Consider the following 27,195-nt stretch of genomic DNA (forward strand, 5'->3'; position numbering starts at 1 on the left):
TTAAATGGGGACATCCACTCATAAATTGGTTTTTATATTTGGATTCAGTGGAATAGGAATTTCGTTCCATGTCATCAAGGGCATTAACTTTGAAGCACTGTAGTGTGATCTACTTCATATTTTTCCCAGAAACAAACCTATTAATCACACAGTTTGTAAAAGATTTCCCATGCATTAGGAGTAATCCAAATTTTAAAAATGCAAAGTTAATTTTTTTTGCTTGGGAATCTGTGTTGATTTATGATGCTTTGAAAAGGCTGATAGCGGATTTTTGTCTGTTTACGGAGGTGAGAGGTAGAATGAAATAATTTTGTGTCCTTGTTTTAGGTGTAGTACTTTTTCCTAGTAAGAATCACCGTAACACAATTAAAATACTTTTGTGTCCATTTTACCTAAAGCTGATCAGTCACTGAAGAGGTCTTGTGTCTCTTCTCTGTATCTGTTTTTCACTGGACAACTCATTTTTTCAGTTCACTTGTATTTGGACAAGCAATCTCCCTCCCTCAACTGTGACTATTGGAAGTAATGTAATAGGCAGTCATATTAGTTTAAGACTGCAGACGTGTCCAAGAAGTTTGGCATCCAAGCACGGGCATTTCCTCAGTGCTTTCTGTAGAGGACTCTTAGCAGTTGCTTCCAGATCGTGTAGGCGTCTCAGTTGGAAACCTGTGCCATTGTACCATATGACACTCCTCCTGGCTGTTAAGCGGTTGGAGCAAGTTTCAAGGGTTCAGTCTGATAACGATACTCTTTCATGTCCATTTCCACAGGGAAGAGAGATGTCACATTCTTTACACAAGGTCCAAACTACCTTTTTGAGAAATGCATCTTCCAAAAGTTTGTCTGTGTACATAGTTCATGTCCTGTGGTTCTCTCAAAGAGGCCTGAGAAAAGTATCAGCCTTTGGCACTCCGCAAAACCCCACATCTGGCAATTGTCTCTATCATATTATTGATTCAGTCTCTTGACTAGCACCAAACACATCATCTGTTTGAACCTTGAAAAGCTGGAATAATCCTGAAAATTTTCTGCATTTGGCAGTTGACTGCAATCTATACACAGTGCTCTTTGAAGGCTGAGCCTATTATAATGCATGGATTTTTAAAGTAAAGAGTGTTTTTATTTTCATCTTGTGTACTGCAAAAATTTAAATATGATCTAGTTATAGAAAAACAGGTGTGCAAGGAATTATTTTAGCAGTATCTGAGAGTGCCAAACAAGGCAAGCAGTTCAGTATGGCATAATGAGGTTTTCTTCTGTTTACAATTTCAGAAGAGGTTAAAGGAAACTTTAGAGGAAAATGTATTTCAAAAGGAGAATAGTTACATTAATTTTCTTGGTACTTGAGGTATGTAATGGTTAGAATGTAAAAGTGATTTATCTTTTGGTTTGAGGATATAAGGATAAAAAGTATATTTTAGGAACATACTGTTTTCATTTTGTAAATTCTCTTAGGTGTTAATCAGAAATTCTGTTTTAGGTATTTCAAAAAGACGAAGAGTAACAGATGAACGGGAGCTGCGTGTGCCTCTTGAATATGGGTAGGTTATGTATATACTTGATATTCCTTAAAGGGAGATAATACCTTCAAAAGTCAGTTGGTAAAGAAATGACAGTTTAAAAATTTTTGAGGCTGAATAATAAGGAAAGGGCTTCAACAATTTAGATTTCCAACTCACAGTGACTGTGGATCTCTTTAAAAGTGTCAGCATATTTCATGTGTTAATTTTTGTGCATCAGATTTGCTCTTTTGCAAACATGACTTGTCTCTTAGCAGTTTTGCCGCTGGAAATTAATCCTGATGGTTAGATCTGAGCCAGTATAGACTCCAAATAACTCCCTGAAATATAGTTCTAAGCCATTTAAAATCTGGTGATATGTAAGTAGCTTGATACAAATAAACCCATATATAGTGAGAGTTTAGACAATCTACATAATAACAATTTCTGGTTTTGCCTATTTGATTTATGATACTCTTGTCACATTTTAGATATCTGCCTTTTTCCTTTTATGTAAAAATCTTAAATCAACATTAATTACTTGTTTTTTATAAAGTGTATTGTTGTATGCAACTATTTCATATTACCCTAGCTGGCAAAGAGAAACCCGAATAAGAAACTTTGGTGGTCGTCTTCAAGGAGAAGTAGCATATTTTGCACCTTGTGGAAAGAAGCTGAGACAGTATCCTGAAGTAGTAAAGGTACATTCCTTTTTTTAACTTCTGTGTTCTAATGCTACTAAGCATGCTTGCAATTAAAAAATGCCATTTTTTCCCTCCAATAAAGATACTTATTTCAAAATACGCTGTGATGTGAGGCGTAATGTATTTCAGTCTGTTACTGATTTGATCTCCTATAAATGCATATCCCTTTGATAGAATATGCAAAACATAACACTCACGAAGTTAGCTGTACATCAAACCTGGGTTGTAATTATTTACAAGCTGAAGTGGAAAAATATGTGATTTTTTCAGTATCTCAGCAGAAATGGAATAATGGATATCTCAAGGGACAATTTCAGCTTCAGTGCAAAAATAGGAGTGGGTGACTTCTATGAAGCCAGAGATGGACCGCAGGTATCCACTTTTTAAAAAGTAAAGTCTTTGATCCAAGGAACATTAACTTAAATTTAGGTGAAGTAGTTTTTGCTACCATCTGAAGCATTGCCTGTTTTTAGCTAATTCTTTCTAAAAATTGTGCATATTTCTTAATAGTAGTTATATTGAGACGTTGAGAGCTTGATCCTGGGCAGTGTTGAAAACCGCTCCTCTCAGTGATTTTATTAGGAGGTTGCAGGAGTTCAGCATGCCTTATGATCAGCTCTGAGCCTGGATTTGTCTAGTACAAAAGAACTCCGAGCTACATATTTTGTCTTAGTCAGTGTTCAGATATTTCTGACTAAAACTCTTATTTCTTCCTTTACTGTATAAACCTAATATTGATAGTAATTTATGTGTATGTGTTAAATCACACCCTTTTCATGTGTTTATGTGCATAATATATGTAAAATACGTGTTTAAATACAAGTGTTTCCTGTGTCGAGAATACCGTCTGAGCTTCCTGAAGCGTGAGATTTTTATGGGAAGGAATGCTGAGTTATACAAGTTACACTTTACAGTGGTAGAACTGTTAGACTTTGTGTGGGTAAACCAGACAAGGATAAGTAAATTTAGAATTTTAAGGAAATTAATACTACATTTGTGCCATACTATGTTACTGTATTTTGATCATGTTGCCATTTCTTCAGGATGTGCACGAAAGTTTTTGGACTTTGGTCAGTGAATATATTTGCTTCTTTAAAAGATAACTGTCCTGAATATGTTACTATAGGAATGTGGACAGACATCGTGCTCTCGGCAGTCTTGAATTCAGGTTCTAGTTAAGCCTTATGTCCTTGTGATACCCTGTAGAAATACCTAACATTTACATAGTATAAATTTGAAAGCAATGAAGACTGAGTTCATAGTAAGCAGCTACTTCTAGGTGGTGCTTCCTGATTCCTGGCTTACAGGGTAAAACATTGCTAAACCCTCTTCATGTTTGGCCTTCATAAAACAACAGTTACAAGTTCATGTAGTTGTGAACTTCATTATGTACCTGAATGGCTTGATTGAAATAATTCCTTATACTGTGAACATAATGTAATGTCAGGGTATCTGCTCTCTTTTTACCCTGTTACCTTTTTTGTGTCTGTTGCCCATATTACTTCATTAGTCTTGTCCCCTTTTCTAATTATCTCCTTCTTTTCCCTTTAATTAATGAGATGATTTGCAGATTTTGCCCTTCTTTGATACTTTAAAACTTCAGAATGAAGGCATCAGGAAGGGCAGGTTTCTGTAGGCAAGGTTGGCAATATGAATATTCAGTTGCTGTACATCTTACTGTAGTTTCCACTTGTGTGGTTTGTGGGTAGGTTCCATTGAGACTTGGTTAGACAAAGGAAAAGTTTCCCTGAAGAAGAAAAAAAGGGGTGTGTGGGGGACCGAGGGCAGCTGTTTCAGATGTGCTAAAATGTATTTACATCTTATGTATGAGATTTTGAATGAGAAGATTATAATGTAAACAGTTGAGCTACACTCAGGCTGTTAATACGCACCTAGTAAAACAGTATGTGATACTGATATCTCATGAACAGAATTTGCACCTTTTTAACTGAAATTTTTAAAATTGTCCAGCTTCAAAACAATATGTGATAATCATATCTTCATGGATGTCTGGAGGTAGTTCCAGGAATTTTGTTTCTTCTTTTGCTGTAATTTCAATTATTCTGTATAGCCTTTCACGTTCCATTCTGTTCCCTTTCTTCGTTATATGTTTCTGTCATCTTTTGAGACATGCAGCATGCATCCAAAGTGATTGGGTAAGTTTCACAAAGCTCAAAGATGGAACAAGATGCGAAGAAAATTATCTAAGGGCTAAATCAGTTATGTTGAAGAATTACCTATAGCAAGGCAAAAATACATGGGTTACCTGTTTCTGATAGTGCCTGTGTTTCTCCTGGTACACAAGCAACCAGATATTACGGGTTACTGAAAGCAGTGAACTGCTTTAACAGAGAAACATATCTGGCAGAAGTGGGCCATGAAATAGTAGGGTTAGAGGAATGTTTGAAGTTTGGCAAACGTGGAAATTCAGTGACAGAACCTGTAGGCTTTAAACTGCTGTGATTTAGAAAGATTGGTGTGAATGTGATTTGGGGCGATGGAGAAGGCACGGGTCCTTATGAGTTCGAGTAATATGGATAGGAATACTGCATCAAGTAGTAGGTGGAAGAGAGTGTTGTGGAGTCATACTGAGCTGTGCTCTAAGATTGCATCTTGCTGGCTTGGATTAATATATAACAGCAAGAGTATCCATCATGGACTCACAGAATGGTTGAAGTTGGAAGGGACTTCTGGAGGTCACCTTGTCCAAACCCCCCTGCTCAGGAAGGGTCACCTAAGAGCCAGTTACCCACGACCATGTCCAGACAGCTGTTGAAAATCTGTAAGGTGGCAGACTCCACAACCTCCCTGGGCCACCTGTTCCAGTGCTCAGTCACAGTGACAGTGTTTCCTGATGTTCAGAGGGAACCTCCTGTATTTCAGTTCGTGCCCGTTGCCTCTCATCCTGTCACTGGGCACCTCTGAAAAGAGCCTGGCTCCGTCCTCTTGGCACCCTCCCTCCAGGTATTTATACACATCGGTGAGATACCCCTGAGCCTTCTCTTTTCCAGGCTGAACAGTCCCAGCTCTCTCAGCCCTTTCCTTTGCAGGGTCATTATGTAGTTAGAGAAAACTTGACTCTTCATGCAGCTCTGTTCAGGTCCGTTTTAGTTGAAGATGAAATATCAGTAAGGGTGAAATACAGACTTTTTAACCTGGATATAGCTCTCTGGGAGTAATCATTAAGTCATGGTAAACATGGCATGCACTTTTTTCCCCAATAATATTTTGCATAAAGCTGTGAAAATAATGTAATTTTTTTTTTCCAACAAGTCTGCTTGCCTAGGAAGGCAGCTGCATTTAGGAACAGGAAAGGTGGAAACTGCTTAAAGTACTTTTTGCCATCTCCTTGGTGTGAAGTAACTTCAATGTACGTTAGTCTTTCTCAGAGTATCTGATTATGGTGCTGCCTTGGAACAAATACAGCGCATCTTTATGAGGCATGAAGTCTACCTCTTTTAAGCCAATTCTTAAACTTACTGTTGTTTACTTACGAGACTTATTCCGTGAATAAGTATTTAGAAGTCTAAAATGTTTATTACAGATGCAATAGAAATACCATACAGAACAGCCAACTATAAAATCAGCTGTCATATGCATTTGTAATGTAGTAGTAATTATTTGCTTCCTTTTTTAGAAACTGGAATTTAAAATGTTTGTCCTATAATGAATTGTGCAATTCAATTTAAAAAGCTTTGTTGTTAACTTTTTCTCACAAATCTGAACTGAAATTAATGAGGATGTCTGCTTCTTGCAAAGTGCCTATGGTTTTGTTCAATAGTTTGGTTAATAGGCTTTGAGCCTGATTCTGCTTCCACGCATAGTTATCTGGTGCCTTTTTGGCAAATGTCCTGATTACAGTACAGTATTACAATAGACAGTAGATGCCTGAAGATGAGAAATTGAATTAAGTTCTTACTTTGATTAGTTTCAATGACAAAACACAGCATTTCACAGTGTTATTCCCGTTTTTTCTCTAATGTTTGTGTAGTGAAGCTTAGATTTTATGGAAGTCCCTGATTCTCAACCCCCATATTTTTTCTTTGGAATATTGAAAATCCACAGAATATCAGATTTTACATTCTTTCAATAGAAACGTATTTTGGGTCAGATTTTAAAAGATATCTGAGCGCATAATATAGATGGTGAATTAACTCCTGCTTAACCCTTAATGGATCTGTTCTGGACTGTTTTGTCTTGTCTTCTCTTAAACTTCATAGAATCATAGAATCATTAAGGTTGGAAGAGACCTCCAAGATCATCAAGTCCAACCGTCAACCCAACACCACCATGCCCACTAGACCATGTCCCTAAGCGCCTCATCTACCCGTCTTTTAAATACTTCCAGGGATGGTGACTCAACCACTTCCCTAGGCAGCCTGTTCCAATGTTTAACCACTCTTTCAGTAAAGACATTTTTCCTCACGTCCAATCTAAACCTCCCCTGGTGCAACTTGAGGCCATTTCCTCTCGTCCTTTCGCCAGCTACTTGGGAGAAGAGGCCAACCCCCACCTCGCTACAGCCTCCTTTCAGGGAGTTGTAGAGAGCAATGAGGTCTCCCCTCAGCCTCCTTTTCTCCAGGCTAAACAACCCCAGCTCCCTCAGCCGCTCCTCAGAAGACTTGTTCTCCAGACCCCTCACCAGCCTCATTGCCCTTCTCTGGACACGCTCCAACATCTCAACATCCGTCTTGTAGTGAGGGGCCCAAAACTGAACACAGTATTCGAGGTGCGGCCTCTACCAGTGCCGAGTACAGGGGCACGATCACTTCCCTACTCCTGCTCGCCACACTAGTTCTGATACACGCCAGGATGCCGTTGGCCTTCTTGGCCGCCTGGGCACACTGCCGGCTCATGTTCAGCCGGCTGTCGACCAGCACCCCCAGGTCCTTTTCCGCCAGGCAGCTTTCCAGCCACTCTTCCCCAAGCCTGTAGCGCTGCATGGGGTTGTTGTGGCCAAAGTGCAGGACCCGGCCCTTGGCCTTGTTGAATCTCATCCAGTTGGCCTCGGCCCATCGATCCAGCCTGTCCAGGTCCCTCTGCAGAGCCTAAACTTGTGGAAACTTGTTGCATCCACAACGTCCTTTGGCAGGACATTAAACAGTCTTCTCCCCATTCATTGAAATGCCAGCTCCTTTTGCTTATTGAACCTTCTACTGGCTTCATTTGATGGCCTCTAGTTTCTCTTTTGGGAGGCATTAGGAAAATGTAATACACATCCATAGCCTCTGTGGCTCTAATGATCTTGTGGACCTCCATCTTTCTTTTCTGCATATTTGTTGTCATTAGTATCATTAACCATAGAAAATAGGAATACAGAGCAAGAGCAATCTCCATTGCAGGATCTAAGGTACTTCTTGAATGATGGCTGCTTCTCCTCCTTTTTTCTTTGAATTCTATTTTGCCTTTGTTTTTAACCTTCTCCTCCCCCCAGCACTTGCAGTTTATGGGATAAGATTTCCTAGGTTGGAGGTTGGTGTAGGTGACAAGTATAGTATTAAATCTAGCATACATTGCTCAACAAAATGAACCTGTGATAAATTCTAAGTCAGGTACTAGACAGTAAGATGAAAGTGTATGCCCAAGTAGTATTATTCTTAAAGATAGAAGATGAATTAACTTCTGTTTAAGTGGTAGAGGTAACTATTTTGGATTAAAAAGTCCTCAATGATGTTACATTATACACATAGTGATATGGTCATGATTCTGAACAGGTTGTTTTTAGGAACATAGCTAATAACAAAGCCCTTTGGAATGTCTGTTAACTGTGTGATGTACTCTTGGGATGGTCTTAACTGGGAGTGATCCATACTTCAAAAAAAGGTATCTTTGCAGATACTGATAGCTTCCTTGGAATCTGAATGTTCCATTAACAAAACGCCATTTCCTTTGTCAAGTCTTACATTAAACATTTGTAATTATGAAGAATGAGCAGAAAGAATTAAAAGACAAATTGTCAGAATAAGCAAATAAAAAAATGTATTTTATAGTATAGCAAATTTGATTTCAGTATTTATGTGCATATAAATGTGAAAACTTTGGTAATGCAAATGTATTTTTTCTGAATAGATATTTAATTAATGTGTTTTATAAGTTACCAACTTTCATTCTTGCTTTAGCAGACATTTTCAAAATCTTTTACAAACCTTTTTAAGGCAAAGTATGGAGTAGTCCTGAAGCATTTTTCAAAAACTTGGGAAAATGGTAAAAGATGTTACAATTTTGAAATACTAGTGTTCAATCAAACAGGATCAGATAGTCTGTGCTCCTGTTCTGCTCAGTAGATGCAATAAACTCTACTTTTTAATCAGTTAAAGTAAAGCAATTTCTGTGTGAGGACTAACTTGGGTATTTGTATTAACAAAGTATTTCAGTATTTGTTTTGGGGATTCCACAAACAAACAGCAGTAATAGTGAAAGAAGGGGTTGAATGTATTGCTGCATACTTTGTTTAGTTAGAGAATATAGTTAACATAACTTTTATTTCAGATAGATGGATTCTTAAAAGTTACAAACTATTGATTGCTTGAAGTTGGCGCAGAAATCGGTTTTCTTGCAGTGGATGAGGTTGAGAACTAAATTGTACTAAATAAAACTTTAAGATCAAAATGAGTCTGTGTTTTTTCAACTCAGTTGTTGAGATCTACAACACCCCAGAAAGCAATATTTGAAAATACAGTACTGCCTTTGCTTGTTATGTATGTCAAAATTTCTGTAAACACTAACAGTTGGAAGACAGTGACTCATAGCTTGACACATTTGTTTCTTTCATGTTGAGTACTGGATTATGTGAAAGCAGAGTAGTTACTTTTGCATTTACATAATAAGGAAGAATCTATTTCACCTTTTAAAAAGGGGTTGAGCAATAAGCGATTTGGTCAGAAATAATTAAAAATAACACAGTAATGGCATACCTGCTAGGTAGTAACTGAATAGTCTTCAAAATCTTGCATCGTAGTACAATTTACAAAAGTTTGTAGTGATAACCTCTCAATATATAGCTTCTGTGCATCATCAAAACATTGTACTACCCAAATAGTACATCACAGCTCTCGCATATTTTATATATATATCTAACTTACTTGGGGGGAAAAAAAAAATCCCTTGCTGTTCATGTTCTCAAATGTCTTAGATTTATTTTTCCTTTTTTTAATCTGTGTTTATAATACCTGTCTGTGAAATGTGTCAATTAAAAGGGTGTGCAGTGGTGTCTTCTGAAGGAAGAGGAAGTCATTCCCCGTATCAGAGCTATGGAAGGGCGTAGAGGACGACCACCAAATCCAGACAGACAGCACTCTAGAGAGGAGTCAAGAATGAGACGACGCAAAGGCCGACCTCCGAATGTTGGTAGCACTGAATTTCTAGACAACACCGACGCAAAGCTTTTAAGAAAGCTCCAGGCTCAAGGTAAGAAGTATGTTACTGTTTTCACAAACAGAGGGTATCAGTACATAGAGAGTTAATGTTTTTTTCTAAAGAGGAATGATGTGTTTCACTAGGATATTAGTACACAACATTTTATTTTTGAAATTTGTCACATGCTTTTCTTGAAGACTTTTTCAAGATCAGTAAATGTATATATGATTCAAAGGAAGAAGTGTGAGTGTAAATGTGTGTCTAAGAGCTTACTCTATAGTTACTTTATTTAGACTTATAAAACTTAAAAAAGCAGACATTCAATCATCTGGTTACCACTGATATATTTTTTAAATTGAGAAAAATTAACAGATCTTTGTTTTCCCCTGTATCAGCTCAAATAACAGCGGACATCGAAATTGAGAACCACTGAAGTTAGCATTTCTGTTAAACTTTTGGCTGTTCCAGGGGAAATACTTTCCTTGTGAAATCCCTGATAGTGACAAGATTTAAATGCCCATAAGGTTGAATAGGATCCTATAATAAGTAGTACCAATGTTGACAGTAGAACTTTCATGACATCAAGTACTACTATATATCAAAAGCGTGAGGGCCTGGTTTTAAGTAAACATCAGGTACATGACTTTTGAATTTCAATTCTTTAGTCCATAACTTTATCATATTTTCTGAATGCATCTAATCCAATATGAAAAATTCTTACAGCCCAGGAGGCAGGATGTTTATTTTAACTTAAGACTTAACTGTTCTTCCGTGTGCTGACTCTGGACATGTTTGGGTAGCTACTTTGTATTTTGCATAATGTCCTTGCTAACAGTACATGCGCCCTTAATATGTGCCTCGGTGCGATTTTTTGCATCTTTTTCCCTTGTTGCCTGCAAAGAGTACTGTTCTGTATAGATATATTTAAGACATGCAACGGTAATGCTTTGGACACATGGACAGAGAGGCCATTTTAGAAATACCTTAGTACGTGGTATGTCTTGTAGTGTTGCACAGCTGTTTCACCTCAGTGTTAAGGTCACCGCCAGCTTTTGTTCAGTCTGAGAATTAGGAAACTGTGTCAGCTGCTGAAGCATCATAGCATTTGCTGCGAGGCTGTGTATTTATTGTTGAGACACAGTAACTGATTCCAGAAGTCTCCTCTTCTCAGTGGGAAAAGATAAGCCCTAGTCACTAAGCCATTTTGCTTCACTTTGTATCTTCCCTTTCCCTTTATTTGGTACTGTAAGGGGCGGGGGAAGTATTTAGAAGCACTCTCCCATGTCTATTTTCCCACCAGCACTGTAGCATTTAATAAAATGAACAAAAACATATGGTCTATATATACAAGAAGATTCAGAATGTGTAATATTTGATGTTACATGTGTTCATATCTACCTTGATACTTTTTTCCCCACATGAGAACGTAAGAAATGTCTCAGTGGCTCAGCCCAGGGGTTCATCATGTGCAGAGCTCTGTCTCCAGTAGTGGCCATAGGAGATGCTGCTTGGATAAAGCATGTGAATCTGGTCGCTTCTTGGTCCATTTATTTCCTCATACATGCACCATGGCATCCTGAGGTGTTTTATGAGTGGTATTGTAGAGCACATGTTTTTGTTGCTCCATTTATTTTCTGTTTATGGAACTGTTGCCCATGAATTAGCCTGTTCTTTGTTCTTTAACCTCTTGGCAATGTTTGCTCTACCAGCCTCCTGTGGCAACAAGTTCCAGAAGTCTGCTAACTACTGGACCATTTTAATTCTAAAAAATGATCTTCTGTTACTGTCAGTGGGTGTTCCCTAGTTCCATTATTGTGGGGTTTGGAGAATAACTGTTCTCTAATTTAAGTTATCCACCACCCTGATGATTTTGCAGACCTTGATCCTCTCTGTCCTTAGTCTTCTCCTCTCCAACCTGAAGAGACACCAAGTATTTCTAGTCTTTTCTCAGAAGGTAGTTGTTCCATCCCTTTGATCCCCTTATGTGTCCTCTAATTTCAATATTTCTTTTCTAGGTGTATTACCTTACATTTATCTATGATGAAGCTCCTCTGCTACCTTTGCCCACTGTTTTGCAGGGCTCTTACAGAGTTCCTTGCTGTCAGCATAGCCTTGGATTTTCCAGAATGCTTAATATCATCTTTATATTTTGGGATTTAACTTTGCAGTCCCCTTTACAGGTTTCATTGATGAAAAAAGATATTAAATAAAGCTCATTCTAATATTGATTTGTGAAGAAACCCTCTACGAACTCTTCTTCATCACAAAAGGTGACTGCTGATCTCTGCCCTTCACCTGCTATCATTTAAAGAGCTTTCAGTCTGTGAAGCTTTCCTTCAATGACATAACAGCTTAGTTTTATTAATAATGTTTGACTTAGACTCTAGTTAAATACTTTCTGAAATTCTGAATACATTATGTCCATTAGATTCTCTTTATCTCCCTGTTACTGACACTCTCATTGAAACCCAAAATTAGGCAGAATTTCTCTTTGTAGAAGCCATGCTGACTGTCTGAATTGATGGTGTTTTATAATGTACTCAGTAAGTACATGTAAGACATAATATGTACAATAAGACTTTACCACCTCAATAGGAAAGGAAAATCAGACTAACCGATCTGCAGTTTCCAAGGCTGCTGCTAGAGCCCTTTTTTTTTTGTTCATAGGACTTGCCAATCCTATGACACAGTGGCTGTTGTTAATAATATGGTGAACACCCAGACCAATGTGTCTGTGGTTTCATGTTAGTGTTCCTTCAGATTTTTCAGCTGACTCTGTCCTGTTCCGTTGATCTGTTAACATCTGACTTGCCTTCTTGATCTAATACTTCTTTTATATTTACTGCAAATTCATCTAGGTCTTCTGACCTGTCTGCTGTAGATAATGCACTGAGTAGGGGAATCTACCCAACATCTTCAGCAGTAGAGAGTGGCACAAGGAATTCAGTAACCTTTTTTTCTAAGGCTCTTTTTTTCTATCCTGTTCATCATTAGGTCCCACTGATTGCATTTCTGGCTTCCTGTTGTGATGTATGTAAAGATCTTTTACTGTCTGCTCGGGCATCCTTTGCAAGGTGCTCTTCAAATTCTTTTTTAGCCTTTCTAACTCACTCTTTAAGTTTGGCATGTCATAGGCTTTCCTGTTCTTATTTGAACAAGCTTTTCATTTTTTACATGCTTACATTTTCCTATGACGGCCTCCTTTTCTGAAGAGCCACATAGGGACTACCTTTTTCGTTTTTGAAATGCGGCTCAGTGTTTACCTGGACAAGTATACATTTTTTTGAAGTGCTTCTAGGTAGCTCACTTGAAGTATGCATGCTTGAAGACTGCTTTTGTATAGCTTCTTTTAGGGTTCCACCAGATGGACTACATGAATGTCTCTTCATTCATTGTTCTTATGCTATGTGACTTGATACTGCACTTTGCATAGAAAGCTGGTCTTCTGCCTGTACATCTTATTCCAATAGTCCTGTAACGTTGGTACCTCGCAACACCATGTATTCGTAATTATCCTTCTGCTGTGTCCATGAGTTGTTCATTACATCTGGATTATCATTTGATACCAAGAATTCTAGTTTCCCTAATTTCTTTTTAGATTTCTTGGCTTGATTTAGAAGCCCTTAAATTTTGCTCAATACAGCACATACTGGTTGAATGGAAATACAGGTGGTCTGATTTGTCATCCCTGTTTTTTGCAGTATAGGTGTTTGTTTTCCATCTGTCCTTTTCAAATGCATGCTGAACATTAACTACATCCTCCTCATGGATTGTGTCAATTCAGACTAAGTGGTCCTCTGCATCTGTTGACCTTTCCATATAGTTCGTAGTTTTAAGTTCTCCTCTATAATGTAAATTCTGATTTCCAGCTACTAGTTCTGTTTTGATTAAGGTGTAACTTCTCCTTCTGTATGGTTTCCCCTTGGCCCTGAAGGTTTCCTTCTTGTCATGTACCTATTTATACTACCCTTGCTTTCTACAGCATCATCTTACCTACACATGGATTTTCCATGTCTGCTTGTGTCTTGGCCATTGCACAAGAAGCTGACAGTATTTTGGAGAATGCTATCAAAGAGGTCCTGGACCTCAGACCTTTGAATAGCAAGCTGAATTCAACCTCCAGAGGATACTTCCTACAGCTGTCTTACATCAGTGTGTCCATGCATAGTTTATCCAAATGTCATAAATATTCGCACTTAAAGTAGTAGAATGCTTCAGGAAGTTACTAATTAGCAGAAGAGTGCCTGGCTGTAGGTAGCCACAGTAAAGAGAAGTGTGACCCAGATGACTGTGCTCTTACTGCATTGTTAAAAAAGGATTAGATAATTACATGAGGTGACTTATAAGGAAAACAGTAATTCCATGCCTTCTGAAGAATGTTGATTTAGTACTCCAAGACAAATGTTTCCTGCTTTAAAAAGAAAGAAGAAATCTGTTTTTAAATGAAGCAGCATTATTTTTTCCTCCAAAAATAGTATTTTCTTTTATGTAGAAAGTATCCATGTTCATTTATGCTGTTGATGTAGTTACTGGTACATGAGACACCACTAAAGGTAGTTGATAGTGAAATGTCAAGATAAATGTGTTGAAAACAAATCCACTGTTTTCTCTATCTTTACCTCATGCAAATGTCTGGAATATGAGCTATATCTTTATTGTTGGACAGCACTGTTTTTATGAACTTCATATTTTCTTTTTGTAACAGAAATAGCTAGGCAAGCAGCACAAATAAAGCTACTGAGAAAACTCCAGAAGCAGGAACAAGCTCGAGCTGCCAAAGAAGCGAAAAAACAGCAAGGTAAGTATTCCTTGTGAAAGTTTGTGCAAGCTAGCACATTATTTTGAACAGTATTAATGAGAAGTTACCTGCCTCTTGTCATGTTGTTATACTAATTTTTTGTTTGCTCTTGTTTGTTAGCTATTATGGCAGCTGAAGAAAAGCGAAAGCAAAAGGAGCAGATAAAGATAATGAAGCAGCAGGTAAACTTTATGTGATCGTTAAATAAGCTCTTTAAATTATGTTTTGAGTTACTGAATTAGGGGTATTTTAATTATCTAGTAAATTAAGTATGCTGATTACAAAGTAAATTTTTTAATCTAGTTTTAAAGAGCACACAGTGTGTATTATTTAAAATTCTAAACTCTGTAGTTGTTGTCCACGTTGTCAGGACATCCCAATTTTGTCTGTGTTGATTTAAGCCACCCAACATATGTAATTGCTTGCCAATATCAGTAAGAAATTAAGAAAAGTTCTGTGAAAACAAATTGTTGTATCTGTTTATGTAAATACTGGAATAGTGTAATTAGCTTCTTCAGTGATTCTGGCTGGCTATCGGTGGTTTTAGGTTGTGCATGAAGGGTTGTATCTCCGGTGGCCCAGGGAGGTTGTGGAGTCTCCCACCTTACAGATTTTCAATAGCTGTCTGGACATGGTCCTAGGTAACTGGTTCTTAGGTGACCCTTCTTGAGCAGGGGGATTTGGACAAGGTGACCTCCAGAGGTCCCTTCCATCCTCAACCATTCTGAACTTTTGTAGATAGAGACAGCTTCAAAGTTTCCACTTTTGAAGGTAACCCATACTTGTTATAGAAAGGCAAATAACGCAGACTTTTTTTAAGAGCATTGGGCTTGTGTCCATTCACATCATCCTATGATTATAAAGTGGTCCTTACGTTCTTAGGCGTGCAGGGAGCAAGGATTGCTTGATTGGCGAATACATCAGATCCAGACCTTATTTATCAACACCATATTCCTTCTTGATCTATAAACTGATAAAATTTTCATGATTCCAATGTGTAGAATACTTATTTTCTTCTCTGAGATACTTCTTTACTGTGATCTCTACTGAAAATTTTGTTCTGTATTAACTCTGGCCTTTGTGGAATTGAGAGAGTATAGTACATGCTCTAAACTTTTGTATGTTTTTTTTTGTAAAGTATAATGGGGGATAATAGAGACTTAAGGTCCATGCTGTGAGCTTTGCATGTTGAAAATAAAAGTTCAACACTGTATAAACAAGGCCTCTGAATTAATTTGCTGGGTAAGGTGGTCTTATGCTGGACTTCCCAGCAGCGTAAGGTGCTGGTAAGATTTGCCTGAAGTTTGTAAGATCTCATGTGGTCTTCCTGTATTGGAGCTCTATTCTTCAGGAAATTTTGTATGTCTTTTTGTTCTGTGATTGCTCCTTTTCTGTTAAATATTTTAGATTATCTTTTCTGAGGGGCTTGGTTTTGGTTTTAGTTATTTTTCAATGTAGTATAAACATCACTGTGTGTTCTCTAGAAAGTAAAATTTTAGAGTAGTCCATGTTCTAGAGTCTCAGACCAGCTCACAGGAAAACAATGGCTTCCATACAGATGGGCTTTACTCTCACTGTTGGGGAAACACCTGCTGTTACAGAGAAGAGCATTGAGCTCCATTTCAGGCTTCTGATTTAGGCCTCCCAGCTTGCAGGGCTTTTGCATGGTCTGGGTTTTGCTGTTAAAACTTTACAGCAAGTCCAACGGAATGTACTGCAATACTTCTCTTCATAATGGTCCATTCCTTGTCACTGTGGCTCAAGCAGCTTTTTTGAGATAATAAAACCTCAAATAATGTGCTAAGAAATCTTTAATATGAGCTTGGGATATTACTATTTAACAGACAAAACCCATGCAGCACAGGAAGTCTGAACTAATCCCGAAGTTTGCAATGATTGCATTTCTAAATCAATGTAATAAGACTTAATTCAGATTTTAGGAAGTAATTCCTGAAAAAGAATAAATTAGAATATGGTTACACAGCATCCATCTGGGGAGTGCTTAACTTGATCATTTTCTTCTTACCATGATGAAACATGCTGAAGTGTGTTTTGCTGCCTGTGGCTGCTGTTTCGGTTACTTTTTTTGTTATTTCACTCTTCAGCATGTATAAAATCCGGTCCCCTAAACGACATATTAAGGCATCCAAACTCATCATCAATTACCTGAATGCTTTGAAAATCTTGAGAAACTGAAGTGTACTTAACTGGATATATTAGTCACCCACATGCAACCTGGATATTACTGGCTGACAGAGTATGTGCTTTGGGTTTCACAGTACTTAGATTCTCCATGTTGCCCATGGTACCATAATGAACTGAAAAGCTGCTAGAACCACAGCAGAAAATAGTGGTTTGACAGAACCCCATATTTCTTATTCAGGGAGATCACATCAAAACATGTTTTTCATGTCATAGCTCCCATTTCCATTCATTCCTAAATAGCTCCACCATTGCCAGCTAGAATTTGAATGCTGCTCGCTTACTTACATTGTCATGAATGTGGTCCCCTTAAAGCTGTTAAAAAACCAAACAAACCAAAAACCAAAACTATGACAACTTAAACATGAGCATCTATGCGTAACTAAGTATTAGTTCCTTCAGGGATATACCAGACATCTTCTAATGCTAGTAAAAATTCTAAACATACATTGTTACGTGGGAACAATTGACTACAATGGATGTGAGACTTGATAACAAAAACTATATATGTATTAACTTGGTCATTTTTTAAAATGTAGAAGTAAACTTACTTTCTCAATATTGTTTTTTTAAAAAGAAATAACTTTCTTCCCCTTGTAGGAAAAAATTAAGCGAATCCAGCAAATCAGAATGGAGAAAGAACTTCGAGCTCAGCAAATTTTAGAGGTAAATTTTAATAGTCACACATGCAGTTAGGAATGTAACTAAATATAACATCTCTAACAACCTGGACTTTCAAAGGCCAGCTCAAAAATGTGTCTTACAGATATTTTTTTTTCTTTTTTTTTTTTTTTTTTTAAGAAAAATATTTTAACTGTGACCCAAATCTTGCAAATGTTCACTTGAGTTCCCAACTTTCTACACAAATAGTCTTGTATTTGCTAAAGTTAACAGCATAACTATTCCTTTGGTAGAAAACAAGTTTCCAATAATAGGATGTTAAAGCAGTATCATGCTCTGCTCTGAATGAAGTGCAGTGGATTTGAAATACTAGGTTTGTATATATGCTGGAATATACTGGTATACTATACTAGTTTGCTAGTATACTAGCAAAGAAAGATTGCTAACTAGCAAGTCTCCATTAGTGGAAAAATTAACGGTAATCTCTTTGCCATTTATATTTTATTGTTTCTGTGTATACTTATTTTCTTAGTTATAGTAGCCAGGTGAAGCAATTCTGAGTGGGACTTGAAATTCTGGCTTAATTTTTAAAAAGTGAATGAATTGTGAGTTGATTGATGATGAAAGCTGCACGGGGGAAGAAATCTGTTGCAATGTACATGTTCTGTGATGATGTTTTGAACTTTTAAAGGCACGTAACTTTATTTCTAGTAAGATTATTTTCAAGTTGTGATGGTGCTGTTGTGTGACCTGTTTTGCATGCACAGGCAAAAAAGAAAAAGAAGGAAGAAGCAGCAAATGCCAAATTACTGGAGGCCGAAAAACGAATAAAGGTTAGTTTAGAGGAGCTCCAAAAACAAGAATGGTGTTATTGTGCATAATATGTGTTGATGTATAAAAGCAGTAAATTTGGAAGAATATTCATTGATAATGAAACTGTAAATAGAGATAGCATATGAATAACGTGTACATGTTTATATAAATATATGAAGCATACACAGAAGTTTGTGTATGTGTGACATACACACACACACATTCATACATAGACACATGAATATATAGAGAGACAGTAATTTTTTGTGTGCCATTACCATGAGTTTTGCTTAAATGACGCTTGGTTTGCATAACTTAAAATGCTCGTGCAGTAAGACTATTCACAATATTCTTTTAAGCACACTGTATCAAAAAACTTTGTTGCTTCTCAACAAGTGTAGTCTTTTCTAGGCTGTATGTATACAAGACTATGGAAGTCTTTTACAAATGTTGGAAAATACAGTTTATATATGTACTTCTATTACTGCTTTGGCATTTGGTGTATTTTAACATGGAACTCCCAACTCAATAGACTTGCTGTCATGTATACTATGTATGCTTCTCTGTGGTCAGTTTATGGGGGGTGGGGAAGTAAGAATTTAATTCAGATGTGCTGTTTCAGTGTGGCAAAAACATGTAACTTGGCGAGTGAATTTTGATAGATATTTTAGGATTTTTTTTTTCTTCTTTTGTTTAAGGAAAAAGAGATGCGAAGGCAGCAAGCTGTTCTTCTGAAACACCAGGTTGGTATACATTCAATTGACCAAACAGACAGAATGCCAATTGTGAACTACTACTTCTTAAGCTATATGGGGGGGGAGGGGGGATCTTCAAAATATGCCCTTTTAAAATTTCTGGGTTTGATTCCTGCACAAATTTTCTTTCACCTTATGATTTGTTGCTTTGCTTTGGTATTGGGGTCTTTTGGGGGATTATAAAGTGGTTTTATGACTTTGTGATTTCTGTTTCATAATGTTGTGCCAACTCTTTCTACCAGGAGTTGGAGAGGCATAGACTAGATATGGTATGGGTATGTTTATTTTTGTACATCTAACACCGCATTGTGATTTGGTTGTGATATGGTTGTCATAGCAATGCATAAAATGTAGCACTGGCTGCTGTCATATTACATACTGCTGCATGGCTTTACAGCACAGTGCATTGCATACATCTGCTTGTCTTGTCTGTTAAGGAAAAAAAAAGACATGTCTTGAACGTGTGTATAAATTGAACATGGCAATAATTAAATGAGGTTTTTAACCAGAAGTCTGTTACTGATGTCCCAATAGAAATTGGACCACTGTATAAAATCAGGGATTAATTAATGCAAAATTAACAGTAGTCACTTGGATAATTTTTGCAAGCCTTGTCCCGTTCACTGGGAATGAATCCAGACGTTTTAAGTACAATTCGAATTAACCTATTTTAGAAATCAGAATGATGTCTTTCCTAAGTTTGTAAGGTACTGAGGAAATTAGCTTTCAGTCAGTGGTAAATACATAATGTTATAAGTATACAATGAAACACTAGAATGTAATCCTAGCCTCACTGAATTAGATGATAAAATTCCTATCGCCTTTACTGGGGCCAAGATTTACTCTACAGCTTTTAAGGCAAAAACCCCATACGTAATGCTCTAGAATAACGGCTCCGTAATGCATTTGAAGTTACTGACATAATTTATTGAGGGATAGGCATCAGTGAATGCAAGTGTTGTTGCGTATGTATATGCACCACCACTAGCTTGATTAAAACTGATCTAGAGCTGAGAAAATTAATCATATTAATTTGTTGCTTGGTTACAAAAATGTTAATATTTGCAATGTTTGAAAATGACCACTTTAACATTTTTGCGAATTGGCTATTGAAGAAGTAAATTGCAAGTTCTGTAATAGCAGATGTAAGGTAACTGACCTGTTCCAGCCAACCATTATGCTTTTTGTTCTGCCAGCTTATGAAGGAGCATCACAACTGACCATAAGTAAATCTGTATGCTTCTGTTTTACACTGTCTCCATGTTCATTGCTTTACCTTTTTGCTTTTGATTGTTCTTGTATTTGCTTTCTAAACCTGAACTAAAACATGCACAGACTTGGCCATTCTTGTCCTATATTTAGTATTTACTGTGACTTGTCTATTAATGCTAAATTTGTTACTCAGCTTTTTTACTGATTTGAAAATGTGGATTAGTTTTGTTCTAATCTTACCTGCTTCAATAGGAACGAGAAAGGAGAAGACAACATATGATGCTTATGAAAGCCATGGAAGCACGTAAAAAAGCAGAAGTGAGTATTAATCTCTGAACGTTTGAAGTTTTCATGGTTTCATTCTGCAATGATCTGTAGGAGAGCAGTGTCTTTGATGTACCTGTATGTATAATTTCATTTGTATACATGGCAGTGGCAGGACAAGAAGCAATAGGCACAAATTGAAATACAGGAAATTCTGTTTAAACATAAGAAAAACTTTTTTACTTTGAGGGTGGTGGTTGAACACTGGCACAGATTGCCCAGGTAGGTTGTGGAGTTGCAACCTGCTGTAGTTGATGGGGGACGGGGCGCGACGGTGGGAACAGGACACACATGGGGATGGGGACTGACGATCTCAAGAGGTCCCTTCCATCCTCAGTGATTCTGAGCAAGAAGCCAGTAATTGCATAGTCACTTCAGAGTCCTTACTATTTCCTGGAAAGGAAGGTTTATTTTCTCATCGTTCATGTGTATAAGAGTAAGGACTTCATCATACTGACTTGTCAGACTTGCTGGACAGGTTTTCCTCAATACTTATCCAGGGGTAAAAATACACATCTTATTCTAGTCCAGGCTTCTTAGAACTTGCGGATTTTGTAGATGATTCTAGATTTGGACCATGACGAAATCAAGCAAATAGGATTATTATGCCTTAGTGATTTTATTTTTTCTCCTTAAGTAGAAAGTACTGCTGCGCTACAGAAAATAGATGCTTCATTTCTTGTTTTGTTTTACTAAAAATATGTCAGAAATTGTGAACCAAGAGATAGAGAAGCCCAAAGTCCTAAATGTGTATGTGTCATTTTGTGTACAATCATTTTACTTTGTCCATCTCTGAATCTAGTTAGTTAACTTGTTCTCTTTTTTGAACACAGTGACATTAAGCTGATACCAAAAAGCTGGTTGATTTCACTTTCCAAAATTGCAGGCTTCTTTTGATGCTGATCATCTAAACATCTAGAGTTTTTGTTCTGTTTTCTTTCTGAAAATAAGACTATTTTCAAAATAGCTGCCCTTTCCTTATGATGAATGCTTCTTATTCTGGTGACTGCTTTCATTTATACAGATCTAGTATATCACAAAAGGACCTAGTAACACTTGCTTATTATGAGGATTGATGCTAAAGATTAAATACACATTCTGTGCTATTAAATTGTGTGTTTGTTGGGCAACTGAATTGAACTATTCCTTTTAAAGTAATGCAAAGTACTGCAAAATGGAAATGTTTTTCTAGATACTTTACTTAGAGGGGGGAAAAATATTCAAGAAACTCTGGTAGTCCATATCGGCACAACCTAACCCAAAATCCATCAAAATATTTTCATTGAGTTGACTAATCAGGCCTTCAACTAGTTAAATTTTACTCTTAGCCATTCTATCGCATGAAAGACACTGAAATTTCCCTGCTCTTAAGCTAATGTAATAGTGTTTTTGTAATAGAACTTGTTCTTATAACCAGTTGCAAGGTCTCAATTTCATTAGAAGGTTGCAGAAGGAAATGAGGGAAAAGTCTTCAGCTTTGCCTTGAAAAGCAGTTGTAACCACATTGCTCATGTTCATGACTGAGTTAGCTTGAGAAAAAGCCTCTCTTACAGGAATACCACATCCTGCTTGTTCAGGTTACGCTGCAGTAAATTAAGTGTTACTAGCTAAAACAACTCAGACTTTTTTAGCTTCACTGGTTTGAAATAGTACAGTAGTTTATGTTGCATTATAGATGGTTAAAAAAATTATCTAAGAAAAGGACATGATGGAATAACATTGATGATAAAACCAGAGCTGTACAGTATGATTGATGAAACTTTTATTAGACCATGATAAACTAATTTACGTCTTAATCCTGAGGCTGGTTTTGGTTTTAACCCTGATGTTAAGGGGGTTAAATCTATGCTAAAAGGGGGGCTATCAATGCTAAAACTTTTTTTATTTTATTTTTTATATCTATTTGTCTATATCCTGAGACTTTTTTTATCTCTGTATCCTGAGACTTTCATAAATCAAGATAGCTAAGAGATTGAAGTAAAATGACCATCATTATAGCATCTAGTTGTCAAAGAAATTGTTAAAACTTTTCTCTTAGATATGTTTGTAAATTTAAATGAAAATGACAGACCAAAACAAAAATGAAGTAATACTTCAGTGCAAGGAAGAATTTCAGGGTTAACTCTTAAGCTGACTAGGAAAGTTACCCTCCTAGATTTCTTGTTTGTAAACAGAGAGGGACTCGTGGGTGAAGTGGTGATTGGTGGCTGTCTTGGTCACAGTGACCACAAAGTAGTTGTGTTTCAAATCATCGGCGATAGGAGAAAAACCGCCAGCAAAACTTCGACCCTGGATATGGGGAGAGCAGACTTTGGGCTGCTGAAGGAGCTAGTTAGTAAGGCCCCCTGGGAATCTGGTTTTGAAGGTATTGGGTCCATGAATGCTGGTCACTTTTTAAGAGCCATATCTTAAGAGCTCAGGAGCAGACAATTCCAAAGTGTTGGAAGTCAACCAAGCGGGGCAGAAGGCTGGCTTGGATGAGCAGGGATCTTCTAGAACTTAGACAGAAAAGGGAAGTGTATGGACATTGGAAGCAAGGACAGGCAACACGGGAGGACTACTGGGATTCTCTTCACCACTGTAGGGAGAAAATTCGTGTGGCCAAAGCACGATTAGATTTCAAGCTGGCTAGTACTGTGAAGGACAACAAAAAGGCCTTTTTAAAATAAGTTAACAGCAAAAGGGGGATCAGCGATAACATTGGTTTGTTACTTGATGAGGTCGGTCACCTCACAAATAGGGACATAGAAAAAGCAGAGACATTTAATGCCTTCTTTGCCTTTGTCTTTAACACTGATGATGGGCCCTGGGACCCCCAGAGCCCCATGTTGGAAGACTGTGACTGTGGGGGTGATAAACTCCCAGCCGACTCTGAACATGTTGGAGACTTGCTGCTCCAGCTGGATGCGCAGAAGGCCATGGGGCCTGGTGGGATTCATCCCAGGGTACTGAAAGAGCTGGCTGATGTTACTGCGGGACCTCTCTACGTTATTTTCCAATGGTCTTGGGAATCTGGAGAGGTCCCAGTTGACTGGAAGCTGACAAATGTCCCAGTTTTCAAGAAGGGAAAGAAGGAAGACCCTGGTAATTACAGGCCTATCAGTCTCACTTCAGTGCCTGGTAAAATTATGGAGAAGGTTATTCTGGGAGTTATTGAAAAACACTTGAGAGACAGTGCAGTCACTGGTCATAGCTAGCACGGGTTCATGAGGGGAAAGTCCTGCTTAACCAGTTTAATTTTCTTTTATGACAAGGTCACCCATCTAGTTGACCAAGGGAAGCCAGTAGATGTGTGTGGTTTTGGTTTTTTTTTTATTTTATTTTAGCAAAACTTTTGATATTGTCTCTCAGTATCCTTCTGGACAACTTGTCCAGCGTACAGCTAGACAAGTGCATAATATGTTGGGTGAACACTTGGCTGACGGGTTGGGCTCAAAGAGTTATAATAAATGGGGTCACATCAGGTTGGCAACCAGTCACCAGTGGGGTTCCCCAGGGCTCAATTTTAGGGCCAGTGCACTTTAATGTTTTTATAAATGATCTGCATACAGGAGTTGAATGTACATTAGGTAAGTTTGCCGATGATACTGAACTAGGAGGAGGTGTGGACTCTTTCGAGGGTAGAGAGGCCTTACAGCGAGATCTGGACAGACTAGAGAGCTGGGCAATCACCAACCATAGAAAATTTAACAAGAGCGTGGAATTTAACAGGAGGTGGAATTCTCCACCTGGGATGGGGTAATCATGGTTATATGTACAAACCCGGGGATGAGAGGCTGGAGATCAGCCCCACAGAAAGAGATCTGGGGGTTTGGGTTGATGGCAAGTTGAATATGAGTTGACAGTGTGCCCTGGCAGCCAAAAGAGCCAACCATGTCCTGGGGTACATCAGGCACAACATCGCTAGCCAGTCGAGGGGGGTGATTGTCCCACTCTGCACTGCACTGGTGCGGCCCCACCTTGAGTACTGTATGCAGTTTTGGGCTCCTCAATACAAGGAGGACATCAAACCATTAGAGTGTGTCCAGAGGAGGATGACCAAGAAGGTGAAGGGTCTCGAGGGCAAGACTTAGGAGGAGCGGCTGAGGTCACTGGGTTTATTCATCTTGGAGAAGAGAAGGCTGAGGGGTGACCTCATCACAGTTTGCAACTTCCTCAAGGGGGGCAACAGAGGGGGGAGGTGCTGATCTCCTGTCTCTGGTGACCAGCGATAGGACATAAGGAAATGGAATGAAGCTGCATGAGGGGAAGTTCAGATTGGTCATGAGGAAAAGTTTCTTCACCGGGAGGATGGTCAGTCGCTGGAACAGGCTCCCCATGGAAGTGGTCACGGCACCAAGCCTGTCAGAGTCCAAGGAGCGTCTTGATGATGCTCTTAGTCATACGGTTTAGTTTTAGGTAGTCCTGCGAGGAACAGGGAGTTGGACTCAATGATCCTTATATGGGTCCTTTCCAACTCGAGATATTCTATGATTAATCTTTGTTAAAAAGTTAGATTAAGTTGTTTCTGATCTTCCTAGTAGTATCCCATAATACAAACTGGAAAGGTTATTTTCCTTCCTGGCAGGTTTGTTGATAATATTTTCATAAACTAAAATCAGGAATCTGTTTCTGACATCATTCTGGTAAGTAGTGACAGTTAAAATTGTGCAAATAAAGCTACTAAGAGCTGAATATTCTGAAGATGTTTTTTCCACAGCAGCTGTAAATAAGGGATGGATCTGATTTCAAAAAACCAGTATGTTCCATTTCAAAAACAGTGTTACCCTTTCCATGTTCTCCACATCCTTTTTGAGGTGGAGGCCTCAAAACTGGACACTCTTCTAGATACAGTCTCATCAGCACTGAGTAGAAGAAGATGATACCCTAAGCACCTGACCCACTGTTGGAAATCAGGATGCCAGGCTAAATGGTTGTATAGTCTGATCCAGTGCTGTAATTATATTCTTACTCTAAAAGAAATAGAACAGTAAATGTTTATTGCAGCCAGTAAAAGTAATCTCTAAATACATTCATGAAAGTTAACATGGTTAAGGTTTGCATTTTTAATTATAACTGCAAATTAATATGTTGCCGCTTAAATATGTGTTCTCTTGTTGTACTTCTCTTGTTTTCTTCTGACATAGAATGTTTCTAGTTGTCAAAAACAAGTTGTAGGACATGCCAGTTGGCTTTGAGACCTAGATATAGGTTAAGATAGAAGGCAATGAACCATTTAAAAAAACAAGTCAAGGGAGTATTTTCCATTTTAAGATAAAATTACTGATTTTGTGTGCTGCTTTAGTGTATTGTGATTTTCCATACAAGATGTATGCTGAGAAGGGAGAAAGGGAGAAAAACATGAATAAGCAGCGTGCCCCTTATGAAATCATCACAGATACGAGGGTCTGCGTTCTCAATACAGAGGATGCTTACACAACCACAAAGCAGCAGGTGGGCAGATGGGTAGTTCTGTACGTGTCTGCTTTTTTTCTGCCAGTGTAAGATTGCTGGTCCAAACATGTTCTTTTGTCCAACTCTGAACTCTTGTCTTTCCTAAAATCCACTGAAGACTGTAGTAGAGGTCATTATCAACTGCTCTGTGCAGTCATAGTGTTTAGCCACAGTTATCACCAGTGGTCTAGTAATACTCAGTATAGAATCGAAAGAATAAAAAGTCATAGGGCCTGACAGAACTATACAGCAAAGTCAGCAGTTAATGCCGTTCTACAAATGCAGCCGAGTCCTGACTGACAGTTATAGCCCATACTCTCATTTATGCAAAATTTGGTAGTAGTAAACTGAAGAGACTAGAGTGACCTCTTAAACTGACAGAATAATGTGGAGTGATTCTGAATAATATGAATCAGCTTAGCTTGGTTCTTTAGCCCTTCTGTGTCCACAGGTGAAAAGCACGTGTAGTGTCTTCACCTTTATATTGTATCAGGTTCTTAGGTTGTGACACACACGCACACACACGTACGTACGTACGTACGTTTGCATGTATGCACGCAGTTTTGTGATCTAAAGAGGTAGCATTGATATATGGCAGATTCTATACCTGGTTTCTTACTCAATATTTTGCATTCGATATCAGTTGCCCAGAGGCATGTAATGAATTGTGTAGGCAGGCCAGCATATCAAAGCTGGGCATGTGGTGGCAGAACCCTTGGAGTCAGGAATGGGAAAGGCAATGTGAGCTCCAAATTCAGAGTCAGTCTTAGCAGGTTAGAGAGATCTAGTTAGTATAGTATTCTGTGTGACATCAGTGTAGAGGGTGTTGGAAGAGAAAAATAATAGATGTTTGGCTTCTCACTTGATTATCCCTGTGTTCTTGTTGTACAGAATAAGGTATTAATGACTGTTCAATTTTCAGATTGCATGCTAAGTGCATAGTAATTCAAGGCCAGAAGCTGTGTGTGTTGAAAAGATTGGTTGTGTTTTATAAGCTATTCGTATCCAGTTTATGTATTGTGGGAATTTTTAAACCATGGGTTGTCCAGAGAGGTCTTCCCAACTACTGCTTGCTTGAGTGGTCTCTGCTTCAGCAGATGCATATTGATGATACTAGTGTGTAAGTGGGGCCTTTAAAATCAGATGCCTTGCATGTGTGTCAGTTCTTTACCACATTTTCACTCAGTCATCTTTCTGAAATGGTACTCCAAAGAATCTTTCAGTGTAAACATACTCAATACCCATTTCCATGTGGACAGGAGAGAAAAATGTGAATCTTAGATTTGCTTACAAATTCGATGATTTTGTTCTATTTCTGTAGTTTCCCCCTTCCCTTTACTTGAATGCAGGTTCCTTAATTGCTGTGGTAATTATTAAGATTACATAAGTAGTAGTGCTTCTCAAATTCTTAGATTTTTCCATTGTAAGTATAATATGTGGGTTTTATTTTCTGCCCTTCTAATTCTATTTAAGGAAAA

General features: G+C 38.0%; 1 protein-coding gene across 1 annotated transcript in view; it reads left to right on the plus strand.

Moving 5' to 3' along the window:
* The window catches only part of BAZ2B (bromodomain adjacent to zinc finger domain, 2B), a 131,932-nt gene that overhangs the window by 77,152 nt on the left and 27,585 nt on the right, over positions 1–27,195 (plus strand). Inside the window, exons 10-20 of the mRNA XM_009334018.1 lie at positions 1,481–1,541; positions 2,092–2,200; positions 9,400–9,610; positions 14,265–14,357; positions 14,478–14,539; positions 17,160–17,225; positions 17,948–18,013; positions 18,692–18,736; positions 20,213–20,278; positions 24,635–24,644; positions 25,607–25,627. Coding sequence (XP_009332293.1) covers positions 1,481–1,541; positions 2,092–2,200; positions 9,400–9,610; positions 14,265–14,357; positions 14,478–14,539; positions 17,160–17,225; positions 17,948–18,013; positions 18,692–18,736; positions 20,213–20,278; positions 24,635–24,644; positions 25,607–25,627 — 810 coding nt within the window. The remainder of the gene's footprint in view (positions 1–1,480; positions 1,542–2,091; positions 2,201–9,399; positions 9,611–14,264; positions 14,358–14,477; positions 14,540–17,159; positions 17,226–17,947; positions 18,014–18,691; positions 18,737–20,212; positions 20,279–24,634; positions 24,645–25,606; positions 25,628–27,195) is intronic.

Source organism: Pygoscelis adeliae, unplaced genomic scaffold (genome assembly GCF_000699105.1).
Source record: "Pygoscelis adeliae isolate BGI_AS28 unplaced genomic scaffold, ASM69910v1 Scaffold131, whole genome shotgun sequence".
Lineage (NCBI taxonomy): Eukaryota > Metazoa > Chordata > Aves > Sphenisciformes > Spheniscidae > Pygoscelis > Pygoscelis adeliae.